Source organism: Pinus tabuliformis, chromosome J (assembly GCF_031772625.1).
Source record: "Pinus tabuliformis cultivar Carrire ecotype Pingquan chromosome J, CPIR1, whole genome shotgun sequence".
In the NCBI taxonomy this organism is placed as follows: domain Eukaryota; kingdom Viridiplantae; phylum Streptophyta; class Pinopsida; order Pinales; family Pinaceae; genus Pinus; species Pinus tabuliformis.
In genome coordinates this window covers 1,473,315,563-1,473,338,022 of record NC_142295.1, presented here as the reverse complement: position 1 = coordinate 1,473,338,022, position 22,460 = coordinate 1,473,315,563, and the positions used below count along the sequence as shown (strand labels likewise).

At 39.6% G+C, this 22,460-nt stretch overlaps 1 protein-coding gene across 10 annotated transcripts in view; it reads left to right on the top strand.

Moving 5' to 3' along the window:
- LOC149232942 (putative U3 small nucleolar RNA-associated protein 7) overlaps positions 1-22,460 on the top strand; it is a 109,698-nt gene that overhangs the window by 45,342 nt on the left and 41,896 nt on the right. For all 10 annotated transcript variants that reach the window (XM_089379569.1, XM_089379575.1, XM_089379568.1 and 7 more), the window contains 3 exons: positions 4,743-4,847; positions 5,121-5,201; positions 5,660-5,749. In XM_089379569.1, the coding sequence (XP_089235695.1) occupies positions 4,743-4,847; positions 5,121-5,201; positions 5,660-5,749 (276 nt within the window). The remainder of the gene's footprint in view (positions 1-4,742; positions 4,848-5,120; positions 5,202-5,659; positions 5,750-22,460) is intronic.

Genomic DNA, 22,460 nt, shown 5'->3' with positions numbered 1-22,460 from the left:
CCTGCAAATGGCCAGATGCTCAAGCTGTTCTTCAAAGATGATATTTGATGCCATAGGGCATCCTTTGTATTGTATTTCTAACCCTACTCCTTGTTATTTCAGCATTTTATTTCTGATTTAGGATTAGATTTACTTTCCTTGTTAATAAATGAAGAGCTTCTATCTTTCATGTGGTTAAATGTTATATGATGATTTTTGAATGGACGCTACTTATTTCTGTTGTGTGTTGCGTGGATGCAGATTCTGGATTCTCACATTCCTACAATGCAGCGACGTGTCCCCAAGTAGAGCCAGATGTTGACCACTACGTGTCAACTCCCCATAGCAAGTACACCCCCTTTTCTTCGCAAAAGGGATAACGCTTGATTGACATGTCCGTGCCATTCGACAGTCATTGTCGACTTGATCATACTATGCTGTAAACCCAGTCTGCATGTGTGAATTGTAAATAACCTTAGTAGATATGAGTCATGTATGTAAATTTCCTAGGTGGACCTAATTTTCTAGTGATAATCTACGTTCCGGAAGGTTTTTCGTCTCACCGATCCATGATTGGCAGAGTTTTCCTTCAGCCTAACCCCAAAGTCGGAATGAATTTTGTCATTAGAATCTTAGAGGAATCCTAGTGTGTTAATCTGCTAGATTATAGTTGTGTCGCAGCACTGGGTGGTTTATGAGGGTCTATGTCAAATGGGTTTTCCCCCTTGGGATGTAAAGTTGTAAAAGTCATGATGTAAAGTGTCTTGAGGGTTAGGAAATGTTTTAATCCCCTCATAAGTCCTAGGTCTTAGGTGATTTTTCCAAAGGCTAAGTTCGAGGATCCATTTAAAAATAAATTAAAAATAAAAAAATAAAAAAATTGAAAAAAAAAATAATAATAATTAATAAAATAATAAAAACTTAGAAATAATAAAATAATAATATCTTTGAATAAATAAATGCAGAATTTCAATTTTTAATGCATTAAAAAATTCGACGGATGAGATTAAGAGATGTCTTGATCCTCATCGACGGTCGAGATCATTTTGACGTAGATCACTCGAACTAGTTGTTGGGAATTTTTCCTTTAAATAGGGTGCTAGGGGTCATTTGAGATCATTCAATCTGTGAGTCTTGTGCTGAAAAAGCTCTCTTGTAAACTTTTTCTGGTGCTAATAAAGAAAGACTTTGGGGTTGAAATCTTGCTGGTGTTACTCTCTTGAAGTGCTGTGAGCTATTTTATTTTCTGCATATTTTAATTTTCAGCCATTAATAACAGCTTATTGTAGAGTATTGTTGAACACAGGTATCTTGTTCACTTGCTAGGGTTTGAATGGTATTAGAATTTCTGAAATAATGGCAGGTATCTCCTTTGCATCTGAGATCTAGTACTATTTTTCTCTCTTTATTGATGGTTGAAGTGAGCTGTGCAGGAAACCCTTATTGAAGAAGATCAGTGGGCGTTTGGGGAAGTTCTCGGCTAAACCAACCAACTCCTGCAAGCATTCTCCTGCAGAGCCCAGCCAGTTTCGATCTTGGGTTTATCATTTAAGTTTGTTTTTCTGAATTGCATGAGAGATTTCTGAAGTTTTTCATAGTAAATCTGGAATTTTGATAATATCACTGTTGTTTATTGATAAATCTGGCTGTTGCAGAGTCACAAGGTTGTAAATTTTGTAGCTAGTTTTTAGGGTTTTATTTTCCTTGCATACATATTATCTCTGGGTGTTTGTTTTGCCGTTGCAGGTTGCAGATCTGAAGGTGAGCTTAAAGCTTGAAGCCAGATCTACGCCCTGGAGGGTAAGATCTGGCCTCAGAAATCAGCTATTGCAGGAACATTTGTTTCAGAGTTGGAAATCTTTGTGGGGTTTGATAACTGGAAGCACTGAAGCGGAATAATATCACTTTATTTGCAAATCTCTGAGGAATTTTAAAGGGTTTACCAGTTTCTGGCTGCATATTATATTTCTTTGGAAAATTTATGCAAAAGGAAATATATATATATATATATATATATATATATATATATATATCTGTTTGCCCTCGAGGATCTGTTCAGCTCCAATCATTTTCACGCAGGCCTCTATTGTTGCTGCCAGAATTCGCAAACAAGTGGCTGCCTCCTGAAAACACCAGACCAAAGCGACATTTTTCCCACGTATTTGTCATTCTCTCCGCAGCTGCCCATCCGCTCTCCACGCTGCGGCTGCATCTTTGCTGCCTGCAAAACACTTCGCACAGCTGCCTCAACGCTGCTATCCAACCTGCAAGAAATACACGTTTTTCCTTTTTCCAGCGTATTCATCACTGCTCCATCGCCTTCAACCAATCCATTTCAGTCCTCTCATTCCTCACGCGAAACTCCACTCATCTCCAACATTTCGTTTCAAATCTCCACGCTGCCACCCGTTGCTGGCATTGTGCCCATTCCTCTGCGTGGATACTTCTGCTGCCATCGTGAATGATCCCTTCTCCATTGTTGTGGTTTCTCAAACTGCAATCCTGCGTCATTCCATCCGGCGCACTCAGCCCGTGGAGCCCTGCGTCCTCCGTTACCTGCTGCTCCTCACATAAGCGTAGCCGCCATCAGCTCGAATCTCCAATCTGCAAAGCTCTCCGTCAGCCGTCGAAAGCACTCCGCCATCATAAACCTGTAAAGACAGTAAGAACACGTTATATGCGGGCCAGGTTTTACTTCATGCGTTGGATGTATAGGTATAATAGTTAGGATAGTATAGTTTAGTTCACATTTTTTTTTATTTAGATTTTAATTTAAATCTTTACGTTGTAGGTTTTGATAAAAATAAAAAAAGGAAAAGTCGATTTTCATTTTTCTTATTTTGGTTTATTCGATTTAAAATTTTATTTAAGCTTTGTTTAGTTTTTAGGCACTAGATTATTTTGATTTAGTTTTAAGTTTACATCATTTCTAGATTTATTAAAAAATAAAAAATTCATAAAAAAAATTCTTTAGTCTTCAGTTAGGGTTTTAGTTTTTTGTTGATTTTTAGATTTAAGACTTTAGTTTTAGTTTGAATTTTGATTTTATGTTTTTATAATCATAAAATTCATAAAAATTATAAAGCTTTTAAAAAATCATAAAAAATTCTAGATTTTAGTTTTATAGTTTAGTTTAAGTTTTATTTTTATTAATCATAAAAAAGTATAAAAATTATAAAATCAGAAAAGACTTAAAAAATAATTTTTAGGCCCTTTTTATTTTATTTTTGTTCTATAGTTTAGGTTTTAGATTTAAAGTTTCATTTATTTAGCCTAGTCTTGTTTTATTTGAAAACATAAAAATATTTTATCACGTTTTATCTTTTCTGCTGAGGCTAAAATTTTGATGTGGAATAAATGTTTATCATTTTTATGTGATTTAGCATGCTTGAATGATCATTTTGAAGATTAGCTATATGAATGTGATATCTGGTTAGCGTTTAAAATTACATGGTTGTGTATCAAACTCTATCTTTCGAAATTTTAAATTGCTGGAGTATCATTAAGCCGTTAAGCATTTTCTCGCATTTGATAAAAGTTAATTTTCGCTCAGGTTATTTGAATTTAAATGATTGCTCTACATGGGTTACATTTCTGCAACATTTAGTAAGTAATCATTTAAACATTAGCTCCATAAGGCACTGGTCTATTTATTTAATAAAATCAATTAAGTGCTTGTTTCCTTTCGTGTCTCCCAACCCAACTGGTTCACAGTTGGTCATCCACTTTCCTATAGGGTCTACCCCCCTTAGCCGCGGGAGAAAGGCTTAAACGGAGAGATCGGGGATCAGAGTGACAGCCCCTGGTCTGAGCGTTGTCGTGACAATCTGTGCGACAACACGAATGAAATCTAATCTAGCGTCAGGTGAATTCAATGGAAACGAAAACCATGCGGGGTGGGTAATATGAGTTTAATATCTTTTTTCACTTTGCCGAATTCCTGGTTGGATTTCAACAAATCCTCCTAGTTACAGGTTAATTTATTCACCTCGGAGTTAGGGTTCGAGATAAAAGTTTAGGATCGATTTGAGATTTGCCAAACAAAGGTTAAATTTTTTCAGAGATCATTCAGATTCGATGATTTTCGAATTTCAAAAAAAAAAACGTGTCGAATGCGGTGACACAGGTCATAACTTTGCCCTACACCTGTTTTTCCTTCAGTCGTGATTGTCAGCTTGCTCTGTGGAATATCGCATGGGAGAACTCATAAAGCCCTTTATTTTAATAGAACAGCTTTTCAGCAACATATTCCTCACTTTTTGACTGGCTACTGATCAAAATTTTCTCCCTTTTGGCTAGTTTAATTCCCCTTCAATTTTTGTATCACATTGTTGTATAATTATGAGATGGTAGATTGCTCTTAGATTAGTAGAGGGAAATCTTTTTTTTTTTTATCATTATTGTCTGGGCTTAGATTAATATGGTCAAGTTTCATTATATACACATACTCTACCCCCAACCCCACAAACACAAAACGATGTTTTTGGTATATTATAAAAAGATATATAAAATAAAATAAAATAAAAGAAACCTTCATGTTAGCCCCCCAAAACAGGAGTTTTAGAGTATATATAAGTCTTCAAGAATTACAATTTAAAAATATTTAAAATGATGGAAGTCATTCAATCTTGATTCGCATTTCTGAGACATGAACCTCTCTTCCAGACCATAGTTGAAGGCTTGCAATGAGGAATAGTTTTAACTTTTATCATGATCGAATTTGTCTTTGATGATTTATCTAAATGATTTCTAAATTGTGACAGGTGGCTTTTGGCTTTGGTTCTGCTGCTGCACAAACTAGCATGCCTGCAATGTCAAATCTCACTGGAAAATATTCAGACAAAAATCACAGCAACACATCCCAAGAGGTGTGTTTTAAGGGCCATATTTAATATGCTCCAAATTACAATTAACTCCAAATGGTAAATGCATTTTAATATAAAGAATTTTTGCTTTTTAATGTGGTCTAAGCTGTGTTTGGCTCAGAGTAATTTTGTGGTTGTTTGATGGTGTAATTTTCTGCCAAACCCAAAACTTGAATTTATTTCCAGGACCAAAATAACTCTAATTCTTTAATTAACATTATGTTGAAAATGCACATTTTTCATATTTATTAATCAAACAATGTAATGTATGGGCAGGAAAACGATAATGCCAAAGCTTCTGACAAGATGGATCCAGAAATCAAAAAATACTTGAGAGGAAAGGGTGTGTCTTTAAAGGTACAAAAGTTTGTCTCTATTTCTTTTTCAAAATTCTCTCTTTTTGTAGAAGAATATATCTTTTTCATTGGAATAAAAAACCCTGGGGAACTCCTGGTCACTTCCTTCATTTTGAGGATGGGGCACCCCCAGTGTAAAGTGGGTGGAGTATACTTCCTGCATCTTAGCCAGTGGGGACATCAAGTGAGGTCCACAAAAATCAAGTACATCACTGAGGCAGGTAGCCTGGGTACTTGATCCAGAGACCTCTCACGACATCAACCACTTGAGCTAGCCCACTGGGTTCGTAGAAGAAGATATCAATATGGAGAAAATTACATTTTAAAAGATTTATGAGATTTGATTTGCCCTGATTTTCAAATTGACAAATTATGATTTTTAATATAAAGAAAGACCATTTCTTAGGATGTTTTAGATATTTTTCTCAATTGGTTGAATGTTGAAATCCATTCTTCCAGAATTTAAAAGATAAAAAACTCAAAGGCAAGTTGGCGGCCAAGGAAGCATTGTATAAACGGTCTGCCAGAAATGCGGCTAAAGTTGAACAGGTTCGTCCTTTGTGCATTTGTTCATTAGAATCAGAGTAATAGATCATTATAGTCAGATTAAGTTTATTTTTCTCCTGGGATGATTTGCGAGATATTTTCTGCATTCTGTTAATGTCTTTATTTGCTTTTAAATGATCTGGAAAAAAGACTATAATTGCCGATGTGTTTCAAGGCACTTTCATTAATTTCATTATGCATAGCAATTTATGCTACTGAGCCTGTTGATGCCCTAAGGAAAGGACACATGTACGGCCAGACATTCTTCTTTTTTAGGTAAGGGTAAACAACTTTTTCCTTGATCCATGCATTGGGAGCTGTCAAGTTTCAACCCCTACTCTGCTTTATTGCCGTGAAGCCTAGTTAACATGGCAGCCATCAAACTTGACCAACTTTTAACATCAATTGGGCCTGTAAGCCCACCAGATTTTGAACTTGGGTCTTTATTGTGGCAAGACCCAGTCCCAACCACTTGACAACAGCCCGATGGACATGTACAGCCTGGCATTCATTAACTTTTAATAGAAAATACTTTCCTTTAACTATAAATAAAACAATATATGTACATGAGCATTGTTTAAAAAACAATTGGGTTGCAAGGGCAACAACCACAAGCACTAGCTACAAGGCCTTTAAATTCCCCAAAATCAATACCAAAACTATAGATATTGAATGTTTTTGGTACTATATAGTATAGAGATTGTTTGTTTTACATGCTTGCCTCATTATGTTATTGTTTACATGCCACTTCAAGGTATTAATGGTCAGTCTCGAAGATGTGTTTACTAATATAATTTTATCACAGCAATCCAGCATTTGACGAACTGGCTGATGTTCCTAATTTTCCTAATTATTATTGATGATTGTCTATCACTGGCAGAAGATTTTTCCTCTTTCATATAGATTCTGGCAAAACTTGTAACTCTTGCCCAACAATAATTAATGAATCCAATAAGTTTGTTATCTGGAATTCTATTTGGAGAAATCCTCAGGTTGTTAGGATGAAGATGATGGATCACAGACATCAAGGAGTGTGGATAGGAACTAGGGTGATACCGATTTTCTAGCTGATTGGAGTGTGAAGACCATATAAATATGTTGTATAATAGAGGAAGTACATTCTAGACTTTAGAGACACATATAGGATGAGGAAAAGACCTCAAGTGAAATTTTTTCCTTGGAAAACCCCTGGGCACTTCCTCTCATTCTGAGGATGGTACCTAGAGTAAAGTGAGCTGTGTAGGCTATTGTATGCTGACCCAACAGTGACATTGAGTGAAGACCACATAGGCAGAGGCAGCCAGCTTGGCCACTTGACCTCGAGACTTCTTGCTTCCTATTCACAGCTTTTAACCACTCATGTATTGGAATGTTTTGCATGCCCAAGTCAAGTTCCACGCTGCATACTTAATTTGATAAATTGATTCATTGTAATAAATGAATTTATGTATTATGTTGTGCTTTAAATTATAAATATGTTTTGAATTGGCAATTTGACTGATTTTTGTTTCTTTTCTGCAGAAAAATCATAACTTTTTATTGAAGTATAAAAAGTTACATTGTACATGCCCATTGCATTCACTATCTGTCCAGCATGATTAAAAACAAAAATCTAGATAAAAAAACATATGTCCTTCAGGCTTTTTTATCCAGCCCATGAGTCCCCTTTTTGAGTTCCATCATAACCAAAAAGACCATAAACAACTGTCCCTATCAGCTATCTGGTCGGTACAAACCTCGGCCATTATAATTACATCATATAAAACTGGTCACTGATTTAAAAAAACAGTTTGTTCGGTAAATCAGCAAACTATAATACTGTGTAAAAAACTAGATAAAAACCATGTGCCTGTAATTATAGATAAAAAAAGGGCTGGTGCTGGTATCTGTGGACTGTCCCATCTAGACATTTGCTGACCTGCCAAGAGCCTGGATCCTGCCTAGCACCATCCTTAGAGAGCTGATCTGCCACTGCGTTCCGCTCCCTGAGTAATAGAGCAGTTCCAGTGCCCTTATCGGTATCGACTGCTGGGTCTTCTCTGGACCGCTGAGCCTGCTGTCCATCCTCCACGATTACCTTATGATCCTCTGAATCTTTCCGAATTGTTCTACTGTCCACTTGAACAGCTGGAGGAGGATCACTGTTTTCCGGTGCCCTTGGCCTGAAGTCATTACCTGCACCCCATACTCCACCAGCCTCCAGCCCTGCCTGATTATGACTCTGAAACTCAACAGGCAGTCCTTTGCCATGTGCCCTAGTTTATGACAACGCCAGCATCGATACGGCAGCTCATCATAGTCCAAAGTTTGCAGATGGGACTGCCCCTCGAAGGAAATTTTGAAATTTTCGAAGAGGCCCTCCCTCGGATCTAGTCTCACCAAAATTCTAGCTACCCTTCTAGTTCTGGTGGACAAGAAAGACATATCTGCCTCCAAGAATTCCCCAATTTTCCCACCTATCGCCTTAAAAACGTCCTTGGTCCACAATAAAGGTGGGAGTGCAGGTAATCTCACCCAGGTTGGTACTTCCTCCAACTTTTCTTTATTAGCATCGAATAACAGAGTCCATATTTTAAGTAGCAATGGTGAAGATGCTATGCTCCAATTTCTTGCTAATACCCAGGTTGCATTCTCAACATTCTCGAATCAAAGAGTGAAACATCCTCGAGCAAGAACCGTCACCTTTGCTTCACCAACCAAGGAGTTGCCCCAATTCTGCTTCACCTAGTCACTAATTTCCATAGCTGTAAAGAGCTTCCCTTTCGCACGTCCCACCAGATTAATTTGATAAGTTGCCGTTACTGTGTCAAATCTTATTTCTGCTCCTAGAACCAAATTGTTATCCTCTGACTTGCGCCCGATTCCTTTTTCCTTCTTTCTCTTAGAGCCCGTTTCTCGTGGAGCTTCCCCATCTTGTTCTGAAGGCTGTTCCTCTAGTTCTTGTCTCTAACCATCAGAAATTTGTGTACTGTCTCCCAGGTTTTCCCCATCTCGCAAAGAGCCGCCTCCCAAAACCCCCAACTCGACAGATACAATGTTCCCTCTTGCTCCTAGCTCCGAATGGCCCTGGATTTGTGATTGAGTCCTAGTTGTACTCTTGGGCATTCTCCCGGTTTGAGATTGCAGATTCCTGCTCTCGCCACCTGACATCCCTTTATCTGAGGTAGGGGTTTCTTCGTGTGTTCATGTTAAAATTGGCAACTAGGGCCAAACTCCATGTGGGTCTACTTATTTATGGCAACTGATATTTTTCTTGGATTCCTCTCATCGAGAGGTGTAGGATTGATCTAAAGATCATCCGATTCCGATATGTATTCATGGAGATATGAATTTATTTGTGTTATATGACAATTCGTCAAGGTCGACCAGAAACCAAATTACCCCCACTTGTCCTCCACGTTCTATTATAAATAGAGGTGGCCTTCAAGTCATTTTGACACACACTCACATTCTTGTGATCTCTCTCTTCGTTCTGTTTTGGGTTTTGATGAAGGAGAGATCTAGAGGGAGTGCGAAGAAGCCCTAACGAAGTCAATAAAGAAGCCTTAATGCAGTCTTGGAGGAGCCTTACAAGCAGCCATGAAAGAATCTAATACGCTGGCCTAATGATGCCCTAAGTCTAATACGCAGTCGTGAAGGTTAGATCCTAACACTGCCATGGAGAGCGCTAAATTACAGTTAGGGAGAGTACCCTAAGACGCAGTGAAGGAGGCTTCCATATTGTGGCAAGGAAAGGCCTAAACGCTGGTCTAATCTATATGCTGTTCTAAAGGAGACTCCTATGTAAAAGGGAGCTTTTATATGCAGCAAAAGGAGACCTGTCTACGCAATAAGGAGATGTCATAATCTGTAGTCAAATGAGGGTTCTATGCAGCAAGAAGAGGATCCTTATATGCTGGGAAGAGGAGGCCTTAACCAGCCCTAGACACAGTCAAAGAGGAGTCTATATAAGCTGCCCTAGCTGTAGTCCTCAAGGGTGATCTAATCTGCAATTAAGGGTGACACTTACACGCTATCAAAGGGGCCCTAACGCAACCTACTAATCCACTGTTTGATCATGCCCTAATCCACAGTTATGATGAAGCCCTATTCGCAACAAAGGAGAGTTGATCAGCAGTGAACCTATTCACTGTAATAAGGACCCTAAATACGCAGTTTAGAAGGGATTCTATTTGCTGTCACCTAGCCACAACAAAGTAGCCATCATACAGCATAAAACTGGAATAAGTTAAGGGACTGTTTGAGCCTCCCTCTTGCAACTGTGTGAGGATGGTTCCTTCTTGTAAGGAGGCCGAGTTAAAAGAAGCAGTGGATCAAACCTGTTGGGATATCATTGGAAGATCAAGAATAATGTTTATGCTGCTACAGGAAAACTGTGTGTTAGGCCGCAGGCCATAACACCACAGTCAAGTATTTCTTATGGGTATTTGAGGGCTCAGATCATTAGCTTAATCTAAGGAGCTGTCATGTATAATGCTGCTGAGATCTAAGGCTAATTTTGATGACTATATGATGCTGCTATAATATGAGATGGACAAAGCTATTGTCATGAGTTAAGGATTAGTCAGCTAGCAAAGATGCAGCATGATGATGGATGGAGCATGATGGATGCAGCATGGTGATGGAATCACCTTGGAGAATCAGTTGAAGTAGTATGCCTTCACCTGAGTTCAGATCTACAGTCCTTGTCATCAGATCTGCAACCTCATTATGTCATCTTCATGGTGAAGATCTCTGCTCTTATCTTGTCAAGTCAAAGTGTTGACTTCTGATGTATATGTACTATCTCACTCACTGCTGAACTATTGAAGAATATAAGAAGAATTGATCAAGGTTTCCCCACATTGGGGTTTGTCCCTGGCTAGCGCCACATCTTCTGTCCTTTTGTCTTGGCTTGTTTTTTGCGATTTATGTTTATGTTCTATCCAGTGTTGTGAAAATTGCAACAAAATCGCGATAATTTAATCGCGATAAATTGAAATTATCGCGATTTTTTCAATATGCCGATTTTATCGCGATTATTATAGGAAATTATTGCCGGAATTTTTTTTAGCCGATTTTTATGAAATTATCGCGATAAATTCGAATTTATCGCGATAACAATCGAAATTATCGTGGGGGTCTCCGGCAGCGAGGTTTTATAATGTTTTTTTTTGGTTTTTTAAGGGATGCTAAATGTTTGAAATGCAATTTTTTTGAAAAAAAAAGAATTTTTGAGTGGGGCAGCTTAATGATCAAGTCTAGGCCCTAGTATTGATATGCTATTCATGGTAATGTTAAATTCTTAAAGTAAAAGTGACATTCTCCTTAATCTTCATTTTCATCCTTTTACTTAAATTTTTAACATTACCATGAAATGACTCAGGATGTTTGAGAGTGGTTCCGGCCTCATTGGATTTCATATGGAGAAAGTAGAATTTTAGATTTCATTCAAAACCCAGTGGACTTATCAGTTTTTCAGGATTTTAGGATTGGGAGATTGTAATGTTTCCAAGTGACACCACCTGCCCGGGCTACCCCTGCCACCAGTAGAGGATGTGGTCTACCTCCTATAGCTCCTACTTCTAGTTCTTCAACTTCTAGAGCATAGCAGACTCCACTGCCAACTCCACCAGCACCAGCATCTACATCTAGAATGATATGGAAAGCTGTGGCATTTTCTCGCAAGAGGGACAGAGGAAATCAATAGGATTAAACTTTAGTTATTTTCTTCATTTTATTGTATATGAGATTATGACATGATGAGATACATTATTATATTTTTTGTTGATATTTTGAGGCTGAGTTGGGACTCAGGAGTTAGGACTTACTATTCAGGACATGATTCAATGTTATGTGTGATTTTAGCACTAGAAATGATATTAAACATCTTATATATTAGTTCTTTTATCATATTTATGTGTCAATGTATTTATTTTATGTTGTAGATGGTTTAGATATTAAAAAAATTGAAAAAAATTGAAAAAAATGAATATTTTTGTACCAAACGATTTTTTCCCGATTATTTCCGATTATTTCCCGATAATTACGATTTTTTCCGATTTTTTCCTTGCGCCGATATTATCTCGATAACGATTAATGCAACATTGGTTCTATCTGCACTTTACTATCATGCTGATGTGATTGCTAATCTTAATATTGTCATTGGGCTAATATGTAAAAATTGAAGAAAATTGCACTAAGCATAGAACATACCTAAAATTAATAGTTCATGTTCCTCCCTTCCCCATCCTTGATAGGGTTTGCATGCACCCTGCCACCCTTCTCCTTCTGTTAACCCTCTCCAAAGTCCAGGGCCTACTTCTGTAGGGTTTGAGATTTCCCCTTTTTCATTACAATCTCCATCTCTCAGGGTTCTAGGTAGTACTTGAGAGACTCCCTCCTTCCTTTGCAGGACCCCTACGCCTCCAGTGTCCTGTAAGCAAGATCTTCATAAGGGATGGCCTCCACTGTTCACCCTAAGCCTACAACTCTTCACTATGTCCTCTAAACCCCCAGTAAAGACTATTTCTTCAAGATCTACTACATCGACAGGAGAGCAGTACAAGACACTTACCAGTTCATTCGCTGGAACCTGACTCCTTTTTGTAACAGATTGCGAGTAAGGTGTTGCTTTTGCACAGGGGTTTCCACTTCGAATCAATGCCGATTTCACATCGCCTCCTGCTCCATTGATGTGCATAACTGTCAGCCCTCCCATCATCGAAAAAGTAAGTGGTCCTCGCATCCTAGCAGGTGAAGAAACTGCCGGTGGTTTCAATCTTTCCAGGTTCTGTTTACTGGGCTCTAGCCTCTAGGCCGCGGGAATATTCAAGGTGTGAGACTCTAGCTCAACCCTTTTCACTGTAAATCCCATTTTATTGATGGTTAAAACTTGAAAATAAAAATTGTTTACCCTTCGAATCAATCCTATTCCTGTTGACTGGATCCGGCCTTGCTGCCATGAGGAAACCGTTTCAGTGATGCTATGCAGTTTAACTAGAAGAATAGGAACCGACAAACGCATTGGGAAAGTCTCGAGTTTGGTCTATAGGGCCTGACTCCCCTAGACCCACGCGTAGGCACCGTACTGACAGCTTCTCTGACACCCTCCATCACAACCTCTACCTGCTCAATCTGCAGCCCCTGCTTCAAACCCTAGCTCCACTCCCATGCCAATTCTATAAAGGTAAACATGTTATTTACCTAAGTAATAGCTATTTTCAAAGATTTATTCGACAATTTGACTTATGCAATAAATGTTTCTCAATATTTTTATTATTTATAAATGAGATAACGTCCTTTTGTGCTTAGGTGAGTTTTTCTTAGGTATGCATGTGTGTGTGTATCATCTACGAACTGCATTGCATTGTAATATGCCCACCTTGGCGAAGGGCATGCTTACAGTTATTACAATTGGATAATCTAATAGTGAATGATCTAACTAATTAATTGGTGATAATCCTATCAATACAATGGACTGTAATAATTGCTTACTTTTCTTAGAGGTGAATCTACTTTCAGGGGCAAAATCAATTTTCTTGTGGGGTGTACATCGCACTGGGTCCAACATCGACTCTATTACTGTCTCATAGCCAACTATTGGACATCATGAGAGTATTTCAATTCTTGTATCTGGATTACATCATTGACACAACCTGCTAGACATCCTTATTATTTAGCAAACAATAGGATGCTGAACATCCTAGAAGCTAGAACACGTTATTAGGATAGTTCTGTAGTAATCCTTAGTTAAACCATCTGCTGTTTTAACACCATAAATGGATTTTGTTATGCTGTTATCTCGTTTGAAATATCATGGGTATATTACATCTTACATCAATTTGGAAGCATATATGTTTGGTTTATAGCACTGTTTTAAGAATCAACCGGCTCGGAACCGATTCGGCCGAGTTGGTCCGAGTCAAGCCCTCATCGAGTCGACTCGACCATCGAACCGGTTCGGCCAGCTGGGTTATTACCGAGCCGGCCAAGTTGTCTAACAACTCGGCTGGCTCGGTAATAACCCGGCCGGCTCGGTCGAGTCCGAGCCTACTCGGCCAGCTTGGTGATAGTGGCTCGAAAACTAAAAAAAACAACGATTTTGTTTTTTACTTGCTTTTTCGTGAAGAGATTTGTGTTAAAAGCTGGTGGACACATGAATTCCACATTAGCTGACTGTTTTCGTAGGTTGTTTACTTGTTCACATGGCTTCCTGTGGCATGAATCATTTAGTGCTTGAAAATAGAAAGTGATGAGTCCGGTGCTAGCAATTTGATAGGATCTAATGTTGTGAACTTTTTGCCAAGAACATGAAATCTCCTGTAAGAATGGAGCGAGACATCTGTTGCCTTCATTGTATAAAAGTCCTCAAGGAACAATGTGAATTTCTAAGTAAACAATGATACTATTTGAGAACCAGGTAATAAAGAGGGCACATGAAATTGAAATGCTGACTAGACATGTGATCCTAGTTAGAATGTTTATAGGTGCAATTCTCTCTTGGAAGATGGCAGTTTATCTTTATACATATTACAAAGTTGATGGGAACAAACTTGAAGTTGCCCCAAGGGATCCTAAAACTAGAGAATAGCCACAAAATATTTTATGGGGTGTAGATGGGTCTGTCATGACTGCATGTAGATGTGGATGCAAAAGTTTTGGCGTTAGGGATCCTATATCTTGATCTGTGTCACATACAAATTGCTTTTGTAGTTCTTCTCATGAATACATCTATTAACATCCATCTTGGTGAGATGGTCTAAGATGATTGATGAGGGTACAAGATTAAAAATGAGTTACAAACTATGAAGCATGTAGATATGCTACCAGTGGTTGATCCAGATGATCTTGGCTCCTCTAGCAGTAGCCAGTAGTACTGGTCACAATTTACTTTTGTTGTAGAGGCCATTTCTAGCCTCCTTGGTTATGTGTTTTTGTTTTGATCTCTATATCATCATCATGTATGTATTGGACAGTGCACTGGGTGCCATTTTGATATAATGGATATATTCATGAGCCTACTTTGATCATATGTTGTCTTCTATCTATATTCTAATGCTGTGTGTTTGGAAACATGAATGAAAATCTTTAAAATTATGTTTTTTTATAAAAAAAATATTTAATGTATTTTTTACAACGATCGAGTAATTGAAATCGAGTCGGCCGAGTTGATACCGAGTCGGAGTCAGAGTCGGAGTTTTAAAACATTAGTTTATAGTGGATATAAATGAATATTGACCTGAGTTTTCATATTTTGATTACTTATGCATTGCCCAAACGGGTTCAGTATGTAGAAAATTTAGGAGTGCTGTAGCCCAACCTAGTTTTCAAGTTTTACATGGTTTAATGCCCAAACCCATCATAAAAACGTTTCACTGATATTTATATCAGATTAGCATTTACTTGAAACATAAGAGTTACTCCACCATTTACTTTTCCACAACTGATACAAGAGAAAATTGCAAGCAGACGCATGAATTAACACACTTATTTTTGGTCAACTGACCCTGGAAAAACCCACAAGGGGCCAAATCAATTTTCTTGTGGGGTGTACATAGCACCTATGTCACAGGGTTCGACAAACTTGAAGGTTCAGGTTCGAAATTCGACGAACTTGAAAAAAATTTTGAAATTCGTTCAGGTTTGTTGAACTTGAAATTCGAACCTCAAGTCGAACCTGAACGAACTCGAACCTAAACGAACCTGAACGAACCTCAACGAACCTGAAGGCGAATTTTACCGAATTTTTTAAGGTTCGACTTTTTTAATGATGCAATGAGAACTTCATTATGACAGCCATGATAGCTGTTTTATCCTACCTTCATCACTGTACTCTAGACCATCATGTTGACTGTGATCTTGCGAGAGTGTATTCCATGACTACAGGATCATTGTGATCTTTCTTACATTGAGACAGTGAGATCATGTAAAGATAGTGAGAGATCCGAAGATCTTTCCATTACATATATATATACATTGACTGTTAAGAAATAGATCCATTGAGATGAGATACTATTCCTCACTATATTGAGGTCCTTACTGTCTCATTTATTCCGAGACTGTAATGGTTACTGTGGCTCTTTTTTATGCAGGGATTGTATCCTCCGAGAATGATCATTTCTGCGGCTTTGTTATTGTGCCACAATTGTAGTATATATATACATATATATATGTGATTGAGACAACGTCTAACATCGATCTTATTAGGTCGAGAGAGAGGTTCTATCACTGCTGTTCTTTGTCTAGAGTATAGACTTCTACAGGAGTATCACCGAGGCCTTGATGCCAAGACTGCTATGCGAGATCCATTGACACTGTGCCTTTGTCCTAGATCTTTACTACTCCATTCAGCTGAGATCCTCACAGGTATGTCGAGATCACTAGCTGTGCAATTGTGATATGTCTAGGTAGATTTGTATGCTAAAACAGATATGCCAAGAATGTCTAATCCTTCAATCTTTGCAACGTCCATTGTACAAGGTAATTCCTGCTCCATTAGACCGAGGTCATATATATATATATATATTGAAAAATATGTATAGTCGAACCTAATGCTGAACCTCATTCGAACCTGATCGGAAAATTCGAATTCGAATCGAACTTAATCCTTGTCGAACTCGAATTCGAACTCGAACCATGTGACATAGCATAGCACTAGGTCCAACATCGACTCTTGTTAAAATTGGCAACTAGGGCCAAAATCCATGTGGGTCACCTCATTAATGGTAGCTGATATTTTTCCTAGATTCCTCTTGTCGAGAGGTGTAGGATTGATCTAAAGATCATCTGATTCGGACAAGTATTTATGGAGATATGAATTTATTTGTATTTACTTGACAAATTGTCACGGTCGGCCAACAGTTAAATGTGTGGCACACATGCCCAATGAATCATATAAATACAAGAGAGGTTGATTCATTTTCTTATTATCTCATCTCATTCATTCTTCTCTCTCTCCTTAGCTTTGGGTTATACAAGGAGCAACTCACACGTGGGAAGGAGGACGCATTAGGGCAAGGAGGATCTGAAAAGGAGTACGTAGAAGCTGCTGAAGGTCTCTTTGACCTGCGTTGACCAAGCGTTGACTCATCAAGGGTGTGGTCTTGGTGTGGCTGCCTCTCCTAGGCAAGCCGCAGATTTTGGCACAAAAATTGAGGCAATCCGTCCACAGGTTTGACCAACGTTGATTGCCCTAGTTTTGGGCAACAGGTTGACTTCAGTCAACAGCAGTTTGACTGTGTTTTTGGGGCTGTTATTTCAGGCTGTTCGAGGGCTAGTTGACCGGAAATTGACCAAGCATATTGGAGGTCAATTTCAACTCGTTTGACCAAGTTTGACTTTGCTGATCTAGGGTTTGCTGCTGCTGATATAAAATTACAAAATTCTGATTTTGTACTATTTCTCTCTGCTGAACTATTGAAGATAAAAGAAGATTTGATCAAAGGGTTTCCCCGCATTGGGGTTTGTCCCTGGCTAGTCGCCACATCTTGTGTCTCTTGTCTTGGCTTGTTTTCTGTTGATCGTTTAATGTTCTATCTGCACTTTACTTAATATATATGTGATTGCTAATCTGTGGCTAATAAGAAGAAAAGAAGTAAACTGCTCTAAGCATAGAACATACCATAATTTAACATGGTTTCGGAGATGAGGTGAAGACAAAGCCCAAGCAAGAGCAAGAGCAAGAGCAATCACCAAAGAGAAGGTTGGCAAGGCTATCCTAAAAACTTCATGGGGTCCTCAACACTCTTCCCCGTTGAAGACAGGCTCCGTGAGAAGTCTGACTATCACGGATGGAAGATGTCACTCAATCTGACTTTAGAAGATCAGGAAGTGTTGGACCATGTGAGAGGCAATGTTGTTGCGCCTCCATCAAATGCATCCGTTGCTGCCAAAAGCAAGTGGTCCAAGGGAGAAGTCAAAATAAGAAATATCATCCGGGACTCTATCGACAAACACCTGGTGGCCTATGTTTCCGCGCTGACAACCTCCAAAAGTTAATGATGCAAATCAAGTTCTGTTCCTTAGAAATACGCTGAAGGAAATTAAGAAGGGCAAAGATGAGAGTATGCAAGCATACTTCTTAAGGATCACCGAGATCAAGAATGATCTCCTATCTATTGGGGAAGTAGTTCCTGACAGGGAAATGACTATCACAACTCTTAGAGGACTGCCACCTGAATGGTATATATTCAGGACTACTCTTCTCAACAATAATGTCATCCCAGGATTTGAGGAATTGATGGCTAGATGTATTCAAGAAGAGACAAGGATGGAAGAGCAAGAAATGCCCGCACTTAAAGGCCATCCCTCTGCCTTTTCTTCTCATGCTAAAAGAAGAAACAATTTTGGGGCTAAATCCAAAGGAAAGGCTGGACCTAAGGGTGGAAGAAAAGGTCGATGTTACAATTGCAACAAAATGGGCCACTATGCGAGGGAGTGCCCTGATAAAAGGGACTCACACCATGACGATGACCAAAATCACTCTCAAGGCAATCAAAGGAATGGCAGGTCCAATGGCAGAGGTAAAAGAAATGCCGGAAATCAAGGAAGAGGACAACCCTTCAAGAAGGCAAGAAACTCCAGGTATGAATCTAATGTTGTTAAAAATAAGCAAGATGAATATTGTCTACCAGCGACCCTCTCTACTACTGCTCCACCGGACTCGCTGGGAAATTGGCTTGTTGATAGTGGTGCCTCAAGGCACTTCACTATTTACAAAGAAGCTCTCTCCAATCTGATAGAAAAGGAGACCAACCTGGAAATTGTTCTTGGGGACAACGCATAGTATCCCGTGAAAGGTGTAGGAAATGTCACTCTTCAATTGAATCAGGGTAATACAATTCATTTGCAAGAAGTCTTATATGTACCTAATCTCAAAAAGAACCCGGTGTCCGTTTCGGCAATGGAGGACAAGGGCTACAAGGTAGCCTTCATCGATGGCAAGGTACATCTATGGAAAAAATAATTTTAAGGAAGCTTTCACTCTTGGGTTTCGAGTTGATTCATTATATCAGGTCGGAGGAAGTCCGCTGGGTGTCATGTCTTGTGACACATCACTTCAGTCCGAACTATGGAATCAAAGGTTTGCTCACCTTCATTATAAAACTCTACCCATTGCAAGACAAATGGTGACAGGGATGCCCGAGTTCCGAGTAGAGCAAGAAGGTGTATGTCCTGGATGTGTCGAAGGAAAGCTCAAAAGGGGACCATTCCCCTCAAGCCAAAGCAAGACCTCCGATATATTGCAGTTGGTTCACTCAGACATATCTGGTACGATGCCTGTGAACTCTTTGGGAGGATATTTATATTACCTCACTTTTACAGATGATTATTCTCACAAGACTTGGATATACTTCTTGAAAAAGAAGGATGAAGTGTTCACTTGGTTTCGTTACTTCAAAGCCTTGATTGAGAATCCAAAAAGAGATCAAGATCTTAAGGACTGATAATGGGACTGAGTATGAATCCAATGAGTTCCATGACTTTTGCAAAGAGGTTGGCATTAAGAGGGAGACTACAACACCATATACTCCTGAGAAGAATGGTGTAGTAGAAAGGAAGAATCATATGATTGTGGAAGCCGCCCGTGCTATGCTTCACGATCAAAGACTTCCGAAGTTTCTATGGGTCGAAGTTGCGAATACTGCCGTATATGTGCAAAATTGATGCCCTCATCAAGCATTGGGTTCTAAGACTCCCGAAGAGATGTTCACTGGTAAGAAACCTGACGTATCTCATTTTAAAATTTTTGGAAGTCCGGTATATTTTCATGTGCCGAAGGAGAAGAGGAATAAATTGGGTGCATCTGGAAAGAAAGGAATCTTCGTGGGCTATAACGAAAACACTAAGGGCTATAGAATCTATGTGGCTGGTCAAAGGGAAATCGAGATTAGCCATGATGTCACCTTTGATGAAGATATGGCTCTTAGCAAAGTTGACAATCTTCCTACTCAAAGGGGATCTAAAGAAGTTGACACCAGGGAACCAAAGGAAAAGGAAGATGAGATGATGCTCAATGTGGAAGAACCTATGGATCCTATTGATCCCCCTTCGCAAGAGCCTTCCTCTTCAAGGAAGAGGCCTTCATGGCTTAGGGGGAAACTTGATGATGCTGAACGGCACATAGCACCCAAGGGAACCTTCCGGGAAAGTAAGAAGCCGACCAGGTATCAGGGATACTTGACCATCATGAGCACGATCATCCAAAATGAGCCTTCGTCATTTGCAGAAGCTGTCAAGCATCAAGTATGGAAGGATGCTATGACTGAGGAATATGAGTCCATCATGAAAAACGATGTTTGGGATGTGGTCCCCAAACCCCAGGACAAAGCAGTTGTCACTTCGAAATGGCTTTACAAGATAAATCAATGCAGTTGATGGAAGTATGGAAAAGTATAAGGCTCGTTTTGTCGCTCGTGGATTCTCTCAGAAGGAAGGTATAGACTATGACGAGATATTTGCACCCGTTGCCCGATATACTACCATCCTGTCGATCATATCCCTTGTTGCTTCGCAAGGATGGAACCTACATCAGATGGATGTCAAGACTAGTTCTTGCATGGTTCGATCAAAGAAGAGGTCTATGTGGAGCAACTCGAAGGATTTGAGATTCATGATTGAGAATCTCATGTGTGCAGGTTGAAGAAGGCCCTCTATGGGCTAAGCAAGCACCTCGAGCGTGGTATGAGAGGATCGATAGCTTCTTGATGAAGCTGGGATTCACTAGGAGTGAAGCCGACCCTAACCTTTACTTCAAGGTTCAAGATGACAATCCTCTCATACTGGTGCTGTACGTTGATGACCTCTTTCTAACAGGTGCAGACCCTCTCATTCACAAATGTAAGAGGGAGTTGGCTTCTAAATTTGAGATGAAGGATCTAGGATTGATGCACTATTTCCTAGGACTAGAAGTTTCGCAGAAGCCAGGGGAGATTTTCCTATCTCAAGGAAAATATGTAGTGAAGATATTGGAGAGATTCGGTATGGTGGACTGCAAGCCCGTGATTACCCGATGGAGCTTGACTTCAAGAAGTTAAGCGTAATACTGCCGGACCCATTTTATGAAATGCTACTGAGTATCGTCAACTCATCGGAGCATTGATGTTCTTGGTGAACTCTCGTCTGGATATATGTTTTGCAGTCAACACGTTGAGTCAACATATGGTTGAGCCTCACCACTCACATTGAATTGGTGCCAAGAATCTGTTGAGATATCTTTGTGGCACAATCACTCATGGGTTGAGATACACTGCTAGAGATGTGAGAGTACATGGATATACCGATGCTGATTGGGCAGGCAGTGTGGTGGACCGAAAGAGCACTTCCGGGTGTTGTTTCTCTTTGGGATTTGCCTCAATATCCTGGATGAACAGGAAGCAGAAGTCGGTGGCTTTGAGCACCGCTGAGGCAGAGTATATTGCTGCTAGTATGGCCTCTTGTGAGGCGGTCTAGTTGCGAAACTTCTTCAGTGAGATGTTTGCATTTACGTTGGATACCATCGTGATCCTGTGTGACAACCAGAGCCAGATTCCTTTATTAGAGAATCCCGTATTTCATGATCGCTCCAAGCATATTGATATTAGGTACACTATATTCGGGATATGGTGTAGCAGGGAGCAATAAGGCTCTAACATATCGGTACAAATGAGCAGGTCACTGACATTTTGACGAAGCCCTTGGGAAAGGTCAAATTCTTGACTTTCCGATAACAACTTGGTATCGTTTAGAGACCCTCATATGAGGGTCGAGTATGATGTATTGAGCTCTGGGAGCTCCAGGGGGGGCACGAGGTACTTCTTGGAGCGACATGTGACCACAGGGCGACTCACCATCCCCTGGTGGTGCTCTATGTACAGGGTGAAAGGTTCAACCTTTCCCTGTGACACTCCGTGGCGACTGTAGGACAAGATGATTAGTTCTCCTGTGGGCTAGGATGATTAGTTCTCCGTGGCAACTGTAGGAGAGGATGATTAGTTCTCTTGTAGGCCAAGATGATTAGTTCTCCATGGCGGCTGTGGAACAAGATGAAGTTCTTCTGTGGGCTAGGATGATTAGTTCTCCGTGGTGACTGTTGGACAGGATGATTAGTTCTCCTATCCAGTGTTTTTAAAACCGACCTAACTGACCAGTTACCGGTCTAACCGGCCGGTCAACAAGGTCACCGGTTGGAACCAGCTAAGAAACCCGGTCAGGAAGGCAACATGGCGAAGTTTTGGCCCTAACCGGTCCTAACCGGCTAGTTTAGGACGGAACCAGCCGGTTTGTAGTCAAACCGGCCAGTTACCTGCCATGCCAACCTCCACCATTTGTATTGCTGGGTTGGCATGTAGTGTGAAGAAACTTTTCTTTGGAAACTAAAATTGTGTCACTCTATGGTTGAAATTTGCATTATGGTTATGTTACTCGGTAGCAGGGGATTCTTCATTACAAGTTTTTTTAAGGCATGTTGGACTGTACAAAACATAGACAATGTACTGATTTCATCTCTGTTGTTCCACTATGGTATTGGCAGCCTGTAGGGCACGTTGAATTCCAACCGATTGAGGATGGTAAGTTTGGAGAATTCACAATTTAAAGGCTGTAAGTGCACTGTGTTTGGTCCTGTTTCAACATCTCAGACAACCTGTAGATTTAACACTGTTTTCAGTAGTGATTCAGTGAAGTATATCTCCAGGAATCATGTAACAAAATTCAAGTAGCAAATGTATCAACAGAAAGAACATTCCAATACAAT